This window comes from Cibotium barometz, chromosome 30 (genome assembly GCF_041138505.1).
Source record: "Cibotium barometz isolate CiBa-2024 chromosome 30, ASM4113850v1, whole genome shotgun sequence".
NCBI classification, from domain to species: domain Eukaryota; kingdom Viridiplantae; phylum Streptophyta; class Polypodiopsida; order Cyatheales; family Cibotiaceae; genus Cibotium; species Cibotium barometz.
The window spans coordinates 22,775,486-22,788,704 of record NC_141075.1 but is presented as its reverse complement, the minus strand read 5'-3'; the positions used below and the strand labels follow the sequence as shown (position 1 = coordinate 22,788,704).

Sequence of the window (13,219 nt, the reverse complement as noted above, 5' to 3'; positions counted from 1 at the left end):
CCACATTTATTGGTGGACTACCTCGAAGCCATAAACGCTGAGCTAAGCAGGAGGGAATGTCACGTGTACCCATGCATTGTGGTACACGGTGACAAACTGGCTCATCAACAATGCAAGAACATGTATAGAAGTAGTACCTCTTTAGGATATTTTGGCGTATGCCGTGACCCCTTTGTGAGCCTAGTTCGGGAGTCGGGCCATGTCAGGCACGAGCTATGTAGGCCAGTCTCCCAGCCACAAAGGTCTGTCAGCGTGAGGTCAGTCGTCTTAACCCACTTTGGAGAATTCAGCAAGTAGTCATGAATGCATCATGTAGGTGCATGTAGATGTCAGCCTTAGGAGTAGGAGTCATTAAAAGCATGGTAGTTGCACTCATGTAGCAGGGGCCAGCCCTAAGGTTAGAGTCCCAAGGAGGGGCAGCCTTGCAAGGGTATTAAGTACCCCTAGCCACCCTCCATGCCCAATCGGCAGCCCTTGAGGGCTTGGGCAGCAGTCTGCCAAGGCCCTAGCCAACTGCAGTCGGCCAGTCCAGACTGCAGTTGGCTAGGGCTGAGCCATCGTATTGCAGTGACACATAGTAAATTTAAGGTGATTTTATGAATGTTTTGATGGTCTGCTTTGTCTGCTTCACAAATAGTTGACATGTTTATTCAATCAGGTTCAGACACTGAGGAAAATGTTCTATCGAGCATTTCAGTAGAGATTAAGGTTAGCAAAAATTCAGATCTCAATATGATATAGTAGTAATAAGGTGGTACATTGGCCATTGTATAAGCAACTTTTGAACATTCTGCAATTGCATGCAAAAGCAGCCAAAGTGTGGTTTCCTTCCCAGTTCAGCCCTCATAGCATCTGAGAACTCTATCAAGAAGAAGGTGTCACGTTTTACCATGCATCAGTGCTTAAAGCTTTCAGAGGGGCAGGTCTTTTTTCTTTCTTAAGCAATATTCTATTCACTTTATTAGCTATTCATCTTTTTCAAGTGTATTATTTTTCCAAAAAAATATTTTCACGCATGCATAGAATTCTCTCTGGCTGTGTAGGTGAAGGAGGTTAGCCATTACTCTCCACTGGACTTGTTCTCTGGAAGCTTGGAGAGAATAAATCGAGCTGTCCATGATCTGTTTGAGAATCCTCAAAATAATTTGCGTGTTTTTGTTGGAGGCAAAGTCTTTGGTAACACGGCATCCGACTTTGATGCCAAGTCTCCAAATTGGCAGCCATTGAATGAAGCGTTGAGGGGTTGCATCTCCTGTGAGAAACAAAGAGATGCAGTAGAGGTCTTAAAAGGCCTCGTGTCACAAAGTTTGTATGAAACAGATGCATTGAATAATTTGTTAGCAGTGCAAAAACTGGACGTTTATGACACTGAAGGAGCAATACGTGCATACAATAAGATATGTCAAAGCCATTCTGATGAGTGGCTAAGCGGAAGCACTACTGATAAAATGGATGAGAGCTTAGACCATGAAACAGTTGAGAAAAGCATTGATTTCTTAAATGGTCTTAGCTTGGCAGAGAGTAAAAGAATTGTAAGAGACTACTTGATAGCTGCCACAGCAAAGGATTGCAGTCTCATGCTTACATTTCAACAGGTACCTAATATGGTAACAAGGAATGCCAACACAGAACGCTACAAATTGCTTTGCTGTTCAAAGACTGGAAAATGCTTCCATTTGAAGGTGAGTTCTGTCTATGAGAGTTGTTGTAAACAATCGAACTTTCTTCTATTTCCTTGAAAATTCTCCATCAAAATCAAACAGCATTGTTGAAATATATCAACAATCCCAAAGTGGTTGATTTCTCTTAAATGTGTGACTGCATCCAATTCCTGTATACATGCAGTAACTTGACTGTCTAGTATTACAAGTTTCAGCATAAAATGTTTCAGTTAGGCCTAGGGAATGGGAGCCTTGATTTGATGGAGAAAACAAGTAGGCTAGCAGCTCATGACAGACACATATTTAAACAAGATAAGAGATGCCAAGTGGAGCATACCAGAAGTTGGCATTTGGACAATAGGGATGCGGGGACGTTTGGTTCTCGGGAGGATTGGGCTCTGTTGCTTGTGACGCCACAGGTGTGTGGGCCAAAGGATCCTGCAACCCTGGAAAGCCTGGTACTCTCTCGTATGGGTGAATGCAATCTGAAGAAGTTTGTAATAGATGTCTGAGAGGCACTCCCTAGATGCTGTCTGAACTTGGTCTCCGGGTGGCGGCGAAGCTCTAGTAGGTGCAAACCCAGGCATTTTTGGTCCTCATAATGCATAACTTGTGAGATAGTCTTGGAAGAGGCATTTTTGGTCCTCATAATGCATAACTTGTGAGATAGTCTTGGAAGAGACATTGAAATCTCCCCCGAATCTCTTAGTAAGATGGGCATCTGAACATGTAATGCTCCTCTGTCTCGACCTTCCCTGCCATGCATACCCTGGGTATCCATGCTTCCTGAGGGGTGCGATCTGCTCTACCGGACTCATTCGGTAGACGGTGGGATGATACCCGCAACTGGCCAATGGCGATCCACATGGCATGTAACGTGCCTCGGAAGATAGCCATTGCTCACAATAAATCCATCCTCTGAAACTCATAAAAAATGCTCTTTGTAGAACTGGAGTTTTGTAGAGCTCTCTAGGGGAGACACCCATGTGCGGCTTGTGTGCAGATGTGACACATCAAGCGCATAAGGTGGTTGATCTTCTGCCGAGAGAAATGGTGAATCAAGGCTGTACTCAAGAGGAGTAGGAAAAGGGGGGGAGATTGTTGGGGTGGGTAGGTTCCATCTGAAGGTCATGTCTGTCAAACCTGCTTTCTCTGCCCCTCAGGTAAGCAAGGACTCAAGAGGCAAGTAAGGGAGACGATCTGCAGCCATTGTATATACATGCTGCATGTAAGTGATGGTCTGAAAGAGTGCATCTATGATGAGAGGGAATGCTCCAAACTCAGCTAAGATGATCTCACGTGGCACTGATGGCTTACTCGGGATCATACGTGAGAACATCATCACCTGCAGTCTCTGTACTCTGCCAATCATCCACTCCAAGATCTGGTCCCCAAAAAGGGGCACCATACATGGTTGTGGGGCGTACCAAAGTGTCAACAACCAACACTTGGTGCGAGGGATTGGTCCTGGAAACTCTCTCTCTCAAAGACCACTCCAAGGTAGACGTAAGATGAGACAGTCTATTCCGAGCTTCACGTGTATAAGAGTTGTCGAGAGGTCAGAGAACTTGTTGATGTGTGTGGAATATGCTTGGCGAATCCCCACAAACAACCGTATATCGTACGCTGTTCATAATTTTTGCCACTTTGGTGGGATCGAATTGGATGCCTTTGGTTCTAATTATGTATTGATCGAACAAATAAAACTCCGATTTCTTTTCATTGATATAAACTTCGTTGCTTTTCCAACAACTTCATCACTTTCTCGACGTCAATGTCGTTTTTTTCCCCCCCCCCTAGGAAAAAGATCCTTCAGTTCTTTAAAGAAAAAACAGCCACAAAGGGCTAAGTACAACCACGAAGGGCTAAATACAAACTCGCCTCATATAAGGGTGGGAAACAAGTGATCATAAGGGAAAGAGATGCTTCTCCTCCGGTTGGCCGCTCTAAGAGGAGAAGGCTATCTCATACAGGGGGAGGGGGGGGAAACAACCAGGACGTCAACGTCGTGTTGCTCGACTGTAGTTGAAAAAACTAGTATGTCATCTAAGAAAATGAAGACACACTTTTCGATCAAGTCCCTGAACACTCGCATCATCATGCAGTTAGCTGTTGCTAGGGCGTTCGTCAGTTTGAAGGGCATGACCACAAACTCGTAGTGGGCCCGTTCAGGGTGGATAGTCAATCCGAGGCATCGAGAACTTGCTCTTAACTATTAGCTTGTTGAGAGCAAGATAGTCTAGAAGATCCATCCTTTTTCTTGACAAAAAGGATTGGTGCTACAAATGGAGAGACACTAGAGCATATGAATCTTGATTGCAACAATTTGTGGAGTTGGCAGTCCAACTCTGATTCCATAGCCTTGCTTAGGCGATACGGAAACTTACTCAGAGGATCCAAGCGTGGGAGGAGATCAATCTTGTGATCCTCCAGTCTCGACTAGGGGAGCTTGGAAGGGAGATTGTCCCGAAGAAAAATCTTATGGAAGCAGGTAAAGCTTGATACACCTCTACATCATTCCAGAGGGTGACACCTTAGTGCGAGACATGTACTACATTCATGTGTGGGGCATGCACACTTGACCATGACCATGTACGAGACTTGTATACTTGACCATGGACTCTAGAGTGGATCTCGGCCGACTCGTCCCAAACTCGGGCGCACAAGGTCCAGTTACAACTCTTTGTCCTGCACTTGTTGTATAGATATGGCCATGTGGCATCCAAGTGTGGGATGCACGTGACTTGTTCTTTGCATTATTCCCTGTCAAGATCATGTTATCTATGTCAGCAGTCATCTCTTGTCTGTACAAGGGAGGATTATCCTCCAAGGGGTGATGTGAGAATGCCAGACTCATTTCTCAGGAATGAAGACCAAGACAGTGTTCAGAGTCAGGGCAAGAATGGATTGGGGACTGGAGGGAACAGATGCATAGATTTTATTCAGAGTCATAGTGGTTTTGGAGACCGGGCTAGCTTTTCGGTGAAAAGCGTTGCCAGAGTTGGATGGATGACAGAGGGACTCTGGGAATAAAGTGGGATGATGACAGTCATCCAAGAACAGGTTGGAATCCCGTCATCAAGTTTAGCAGAGGGAGATGTCATGTGCATGAAAGATGCCATGGACATTCTCAGATGTTGGTCCAGAAGAGGCAGCCAGATAAAGAGAATGAGAACCAGATAGAACCTGGGCCAGATAAGGATCCAGGAGCTGTCTCGGCGACTGAGGCAGCTCCAGGCGCATCTATATTTATGGAGTTTATGATTATTTTGTCCAGTAGGCTGGCCGACTGCTGGTCGGCCAGCACTCCAAGAAGTCCAAGAGACTATAAAAGGCCAAGGTGCTCATTGTGTTATACCATTCAACTCTTTAGGAGTTGGGTCCTTAGGGTCCCCAGTTAGGGATAGATTTTGGTGATGTTCACCTTTTTATGAAGGCAGCCAAGGGCTGTAGATTAGGAGTACCTTTTTGTACTATATGAAATATACTGAATTTCCAGCATGTTTCTCTCTCTCTCTCTCTCTACTCTCTTCATGTCTGCGTTTTGCATAAGCATGTTTCCAGTAGTGTTTAGGGCTGAAAGAAGACCCCAGAGCTTCCGTGTGTTACATCACAAGTGTCACATGCACTCTGCACTCAGTGCATGGTGACAAGGTGGCTCATCATCAGAAGTGCAGCAGTTGTACAGTTTTAGAACCCAATAGGATGATATTTGTCGTACGCCGTGACCCCATTGTACATCCTCAGTCCAGGATAAGTCAGGCACGAGCTACGTAGGTCATTCCTCAGCCTTAGTGGGTCAGTCAGTCAGTCAAGTCCCTTAACCCACTTGGAGAGAATCATTCATGCATGTAGAGTCAGTAGAAGCCTTAGGGTTTGCATCAGAAAGCACTCTGCATCTTGCATAATATGCATACATATGCCTGTGCATCATTTAGAACATCCCCAAAGCCTTAGGGAATTTACTGGGATTTATCTGGTATTTTTTCCATATTTATTAGTATTTATTTATCATTATTTGCATTATTGGGCATTTATAAATATTAACTTTATTAAATGACCAACCTCCAGTTAGTATAAATAGGCTTGCCTAGAGCCTCTTTTCCTCATTCAGTCTTCATTGTGCTTTGAGCTCTCCTCTCTCTTGCTTTCAGCCCAAGACTAATGCAACCCTAGAGCCCATAAGCTTGCTTCTCCAGCCCTTGAGAAACCCTAGCTTCATTCAGCCCTAGGTGCTTGCATTCAGCCCTGAATTCAGCACTCAATTCAGGCCCAGATTCAGCATACCCTTCACCTTTAGTTCAACACCAGTTTGCAGCCTGCATACACTTGCGTTTTCTGATCCAGCAGTACAGTAGGCTGCGTTTCTGTCCCAGCCGTACAGCAGCAGCTCCTGCAGTCCCTGATTCACATGCGTTTCAGTCCACAGCATCCTCCACACCTCAGCGTTTCTGTCCACAGCAGATTCCAGCCCTGAAGCAACAGTCTACAGCAGTTTCCAGCCCTGAAACTGTTGTTTGCATCAGTGTCCAGCCTTCTGTGCATCATCCACACGTGCAGCAGTCATCTGGTGAAGGTAACACAGCATTCATATGTGTTTTCAGCATTCTAACATAGTGTAGAACAGTCCACCTTCTTCTTCTTTGAGCCTCAGGTGTGCAACCCTTCCTCATGCCCTTGGGAAGAGTGCATAGGCTCGAGATCAGGTCATCAAGGTGTTTCTACAGCAATGTACAGATCAGCCGCTCTCCGATCCTCCGAGATCTTGCGTTTGGCTTATCTACAGTCCAAAGTCATTCTCTCTAAAGTAATAAAGCAAATACTATCTCGTTATCGGGATAGGGGGCCCTTCAGTGGGTAATTCGGGACCCAATCTGGTGTACAGTTCTCATATCTCTCTCTCATCTCTTTAAAGTTTGAGGTAAATGAAATGGATTGCTAAACTCACGAAACTCAGGATACAGAAGACGGTGTTAGCATATTGTGTGACAGGATCAACCAATACAAAGACTTCCGCTGCATATCACATTGGTATCAGATTCAGATAGTCCACACACACCGTATCCTAGTGTGGGGGCATCCTCGGATGGTTAGATTGCGTTCCGGCACGACCACCGACTTCAGCATCATGTCTACAGGAGAGAGTACTCATCAGCCGGAAGACGTCTCCCCCGAAGGAGACCTTGTTCTTCCGCCTACAGCAGACACCATAGCTCTTCTTAGAGCTCAGAACCAGCTACTCATGGAGAGAAAAAGAAGAAAGACGGGACTATGAGGAAGCCCAACGCAGGATCGACGAAGACCGGCGTCAGGCTGAACTCGCCGCTCGGGAACACCAACGTGAGCTTGATCGAGAACTTATGTTACTCGAACACCAACGGGAAAAGGAGGCCATACACTTGAGGTATCAGCAGCTCTCCTCAGTCTCCCCAGTCATAGGTGTCACGAGCCAACATCCCGCAGCAGCATCAACCACCATCATTCGCAGTCAACCGAATTTCAGCAAGTATGATGGTAAGTGTGATCATTCTTTAGTTAATCAATTTATTCATCAGTTTAATGCTCATTTTCCATTAGCTAGGATCACAGACCCACAAGACAAAGTCCACTTAGCGGGTCCCCATCTCACTGGTGAGGCAGTCACTTGGTGGCAGCATTGGTCTAGTATTCATACTGACCAGGCCACAGGTGTCACAGTCTTTGACTGGGACATCTTTGTCCATGACCTGAAGACCAGATTTCTCCCGCCCCAGTACATGATTGGTCTGAAAGACGAGTTCTATGGACTCGGACAGAACGGTTTCCCAGTGCTTCAGTTTTCCGGTAAGGTTATTACTTTAGCAGAGCAGTTAGGGTTATCTGAGCAGGCCAAGATGGAGCAATTCATTCGTGGATTGGACTCCAACATTCGGTTCACAGTTCGTAACTTTGAACCAAGTACATATGACCGGGCTCTGACTCGCTCAGAATGAAGAAATGAAGCTCAATGGGGGCAAGCCCAAGCAGACATCTCAGTCCAGTATCAAACCCCAGTAGCAGCAATCAGCTGCACAGTCAGGGAAAGGTAACGCATCTTCTAAAGATGCTAAGAAGGACAACAGTAATAGCTCCAGCTCAGGGGGTAAGAAGGATAAGGAACCTAAGAAAACCCCTGATGAAAAGGCTAAAGCAGGCATTACTGGAGGTTATCTTCCTCCAGAGGAGCAAAAGAAGTACCAGTTAGAAAATAGATGTTTTTTCTGTCATATTATAGGGCATGGTAAGAAGGATTGCCACAAATGGCAAGTGGCACAAGCTGCCAAAGCTCCTTCTGCCACAGTTGCACCACAGCCTTCCCAGCTCCTCCAGCCCCGCCTACTACCTCAAATGCAGTTCAACTTTTATCTTCCATGCATCCTATGCCATCCGTGGTATTTGATGCTAAGCAGGAGGGTGAGAGCGATGCTGCTCAGAAGAGCCTTATCCGAGCTTATGGCTCTGCCCAGGGCCGACAGTTTGTAGTCCTTTTCGATATGGGTAGTTCTGAAGACGCCATCTCTCCCCAGTTGGCTAATAAATTGAACTGCACATTAGTCCCATATCATCTGGATGTGGACGGGCTTACACCTGGTCTTCGCACCCACATTTCCCAGAAGGCACAGCAGTTTGCCTTTGAAGTTCAGAAGGCCTCATTTCAACGAGATTTCATCGTCTCCCCTCTGTTAGGGTGTGACATGATCTTAGGAATTCAGTGGTTCCGTCAGTATGAGCCTATTCCCAATTGGGGGCAGGACACTTTTACTATTTGTAAAGGTTTTCCTGAGCCTGTCATGATTCGGGGGGATAGAAGCATTCTTGGCATCCCATTGATTTCACATCTCCAGGCAAGACGAGCTATCCGCAAGGGAGCAGAAGAAGCACTCCTTTATGTTCGTGCTCAAACAGCCCCTCCCTCATTAGTAGCATCCCTTACATCTTCAGTCCCTCAGTTAGCAGACCTCCTATCCAGACACCAGGACATTATGCTTAGGGACGATCTCCCACCCAGTCTCCCTCCCTCTCGCCTTGAGGACCATCACATTGATTTGGTCAGATCCTCCTAGCAGGTTTCCCTATCGTCTTTCCAAGACTTTAGAGGGCGAGTTGGAAAAGCAGTTATCTGAGCTTCTCCGAGCCGGATTCATTCGGCCTTCTTCCTCCCCATTTGCTGCACCTATCCTATTTATCCAAAAGAAGGACAAGTCTGCACGCCTTTGTGTAGACTACAGGGCATTAAACAAACTCACTATCAAGAATAAGTTTCCTATGCCCAGGATAGAGTACATTTTGGAGCGTTTAGACGGTGCTAAGTTTTTCACTAAGATCGATCTCAAGAGTGGTTACCATCAGGTCCGCATTTTTGAAGCTGACATTCCAAAAACAGCTTTCAGGACAGAGCGTGGTCACTACGAGTTCGTAGTCATGCCTTTTGGGCTTACAAATGCACCCGCAACGTTCAATAAGATGATGTCTAGGATTTTCGCAGTCCATATTGGGAAGTGTGTTTTCATATTCCTAGATGACATACTAGTCTTCTCAGCCACTGCGGAGCAGCATGAGAAAGATGTGGAGAAAGTCTTGCAACTGTTGCGAGATAATCAGCTTTACATAAACGCCAAAAAGTCTATCTTTGGTGTTAAGGAAGTTCAGTATTTGGGCTACATCATTGGTTCCGATGGGACTAGACTGGACCCATCAAAGGTTCAGGAGATCTTAGATTGGGACATTCCTAAGACCGCCCAAGAAATCCGTTCATTCGTAGGTCTTTGTCAGGCCTATAGCACACATGTCCATCAGTTTTCCAACCTTGCAGCACCTCTAACCGACTTGCTCAAGGGGGTGAAGACTCGCAAGCAGAAAGTCTCAGTTACAGGTAAGGCACTTGATGCATTCCGTGCACTCCAGAAAGCTGCCTCAGAAGCACCTGTATTAAAGTTAGCATCATGGGACGAACCTTTCGAGGTCATCACCGATGCCAGCAATGTAGCCATAGGTGCAGTCCTCCAGCAGGACAATAGACCCATGGCCTATTACAGCAGAAAGTTGGATGTCGCCGAAAAGAATTATTTGGTATATGACAAAGAGCTTTTGGGTGTGATCACAGCGCTCAAACATTGGAAGCCTTTTCTTTATGGACAGGCTTTCATAGTGAAAACAGACCACCAAGCACTTAAGTGGCTTCAGACTATGCCAAGTGCCCAGTGGAGTGATCGACAGGCCAGGTGGAGTCAAATCTTCCAACAGTTTGGAGGTATGATTGAATACATCCCTGGTAAGCATAACCCAGTAGCAGATGCTCTCAGTCGAAAGTTCAGCATCCAGGCAGTCCAAGAAGCTACCATTCTTGAAATCACGGGGAAGGACTTGGATAGTATGAAAGACCAATATGTCGACTCCCCTGAGTTTGGTACTCAGTATAGTTTGGCCCTCACTTCTGAGCCTGGCCACTATTCAGTACAGAACGGTTGGTTGTTCTACAAGAACCGTCTCTGTGTTACTCGAGAAAAGCGTTCCGCTCTTCTCCACGATGCCCATGACTCCTTAGTTGGAGGACATAGGGGTGTCAACAATACTCTCGAGAAATTAGAACGGTCCTTTTATTGGCCAAAGATGAGGCGTGATGTCTATGCACATGTACAAGCCTGTAAGATTTGTCAAAAAGTCAAGGTTCCCCATACAAAGAAGGCAGGTTTACTTCAACCTTTGCCTATCCCCGACGGACCTTTCATCGACATATCTATGGACTTTGTAGGGCCTCTACCAGCATCCACTGGATCCCGTAACACTCAGTGTTTTACCATTGTGGATCGCTTTAGTAAGTTCTGCATGCTCATCCCATGCAAGCATACAGCCACAGCCGAGGACGTAGCACGTCTGTTTCTCAAGCATTGGTATCCAATTTGTGGTTTGCCTAGCACCATAACATCAGACAGAGATTCCAAGTTTACCTCGCATTTCTGGAGGACATTATTTGAAAACTTTGGAACTAAGTTGTAGTTGTCTAGTGCATTCCATCCCCAGACAGATGGCCAGACAGAAATTTATAATCAGTTGGCCTTTGATGTCCTCAAGTCATACTGTCATGACTAGCAGTCCAAATGGGAGCACTATCTTCCGTTGGTCCAAGCTATCTTGAACGACACGCATTCATCCAGTGTCGGACGGACTCCATATGAAGCAGCCTTTGGTCGCCGTTTTTCTTCTCTTTTGACGAGAATGGTGTCTCCATCTTTAGAGGCTAATAAAACCACGGAAGCATTTTCCGAGATCATTGAGTCAGTCAAAGACCGCTTGACCAAAGCTCAGGAAGCATATAGCAGACAGGCAAATAAATCTAGACGAGATGTCCACTTCAAGGAAGGGGATTGGGTCTATTTGCGTATCATGAAGCAGAGATTGAAACAAGTGGGCAAACGTTGTCCCAAGCTTTCATTCCGTAGTTTTGGCCCTTTTCCAATAGTTAAGAAGTTAAGTGATGTCTCCATGAAGTTAAAGTTGCCTGCCAGTTGGACAATGCATGATGTTTTCCATGTTTCTTGGCTAAAACCATATGTTGGTCCAGAAGTGTTTGATGTTTCAGATGAACAGCAGCCAGACGTGGTAGACGAGGCAGAAGTGATTGAGCCTGAGCAGATACTTCTTCATCGATGGAAGCATGGTTCCGGTCGACGGATTCGTCAGTTCTATACGAAGTTCCGAGATCGAGGCACCCACGAAGCCGTATGGCTCGACGAGGAGTTCTTCCAGGAGTACCCCCAGTTATTGGCGGACTACTTGGAAGCCATGAACCTGCTGCCAAGCTAATCAGGAGGGAATGTCACATGCACTCTGCACTCAGTGCATGGTGACAAGGTGGCTCATCATCAGAAGTGCAGCAGTTGTACAGTTTTAGAACCCAATAGGATGATATTTGTCGTACGCCGTGACCCCATTGTACATCCTCAGTCCAGGATAAGTCAGGCACGAGCTACGTAGGTCATTCCTCAGCCTTAGTGGGTCAGTCAGTCAGTCAAGTCCCTTAACCCACTTGGAGAGAATCATTCATGCATGTAGAGTCAGTAGAAGCCTTAGGGTTTGCATCAGAAAGCACTCTGCATCTTGCATAATATGCATACATATGCCTGTGCATCATTTAGAACATCCCCAAAGCCTTAGGGAATTTACTGGGATTTATCTGGTATTTTTTCCATATTTATTAGTATTTATTTATCATTATTTGCATTATTGGGCATTTATAAATATTAACTTTATTAAATGACCAACCTCCAGTTAGTATAAATAGGCTTGCCTAGAGCCTCTTTTCCTCATTCAGTCTTCATTGTGCTTTGAGCTCTCCTCTCTCTTGCTTTCAGCCCAAGACTAATGCAACCCTAGAGCCCATAAGCTTGCTTCTCCAGCCCTTGAGAAACCCTAGCTTCATTCAGCCCTAGGTGCTTGCATTCAGCCCTGAATTCAGCACTCAGTTCAGGCCCAGATTCAGCATACCCTTCACCTTCAGTTCAACGCCAGTTTGCAGCCTGCATACACCTGCGTTTTCTGATCCAGCAGTACAGTAGGCTGTGTTTCTGTCCCAGCCGTACAGCAGCAGCTCCTGCAGTCCCTGATTCACATGCGTTTCAGTCCACAGCATCCTCCACACCTCAGCGTTTCTGTCCACAGCAGATTCCAGCCCTGAAGCAACAGTCTACAGCAGTTTCCAGCCTGAAACTGTTGTTTGCATCAGTGTCCAGCCTTCTGTGCATCATCCACACGTGCAGCAGTCATCTGGTGAAGGTAACACAGCATTCATATGTGTTTTCAGCATTCTAACATAGTGTAGAACAGTCCACCTTCTTCTTCTTTGAGCCTCAGGTGTGCAGCCCTTCCTCATGCCCTTGGGAAGAGTGCATAGGTTTGTCATAGTCAATTCCCTCCTCTTGAGAATATCCTTTGGCAACCGGGGGGTGTCACAAACCCCTAATTTCTTGGATCATGTGGGACATGATGATCTTGATTCATCATGTCTAGACTCTGGGCAGGCCCATGATGGATATCCAGAACATGGTGGGATTACCACGAGATCTTTAAGATGGCCCATGGAGATTGCCTTTGAACTTTTTGGGTGGGATCCGTGGGATTTGTACGCTCTCACCTTGTACATAGCATGTACTCCATGGCAAGTTAAGATTTGACTGTGGCCATGTACATACGGGGTACTAAATCCATTGCAAAGAGGGGTTTACAGAATACAAGAGATGTGATGGGTGGCTATCCAAGTTTATGTGTGCGTATGCATCATTAATATGCTTGATTAAATTTTATTTTTATGTGTGACCTTGGTTTTTTTTGCTTGGAAAATGCTTGGTATTTTGTATGTGATAGTCCATGGGGTCGTTGATGCATGGGCATCCTTGTGGACGCAGGTGTGCACACATGTTTAGGCCCAAAGTAGTGGTCTTGTTGGTGTTGCATGTGGTAAGTGCAGCCCTAACTTAATTTATAGCATTATGTTTTACGTTCACTTATAATGTTTGTGCAGGTCCATGCTTCATTAAAAGGGA

At 45.8% G+C, this 13,219-nt stretch overlaps 1 protein-coding gene across 2 annotated transcripts in view; it reads left to right on the top strand.

Moving 5' to 3' along the window:
• LOC147621282 (inositol-pentakisphosphate 2-kinase-like) overlaps positions 1-13,219 on the top strand; it is a 61,839-nt gene that overhangs the window by 32,628 nt on the left and 15,992 nt on the right. The window contains exons 4-6 of one of the 2 annotated variants that reach the window (XM_086823984.1): positions 659-708; positions 813-923; positions 1,044-1,682. In XM_086823984.1, coding sequence (XP_086680110.1) covers positions 659-708; positions 813-923; positions 1,044-1,682 — 800 coding nt within the window. Of the gene's footprint in view, positions 1-658; positions 709-809; positions 924-1,043; positions 1,683-13,219 lie in introns of both variants that reach the window. The other variant, XM_086823983.1, reaches the window with a different exon arrangement.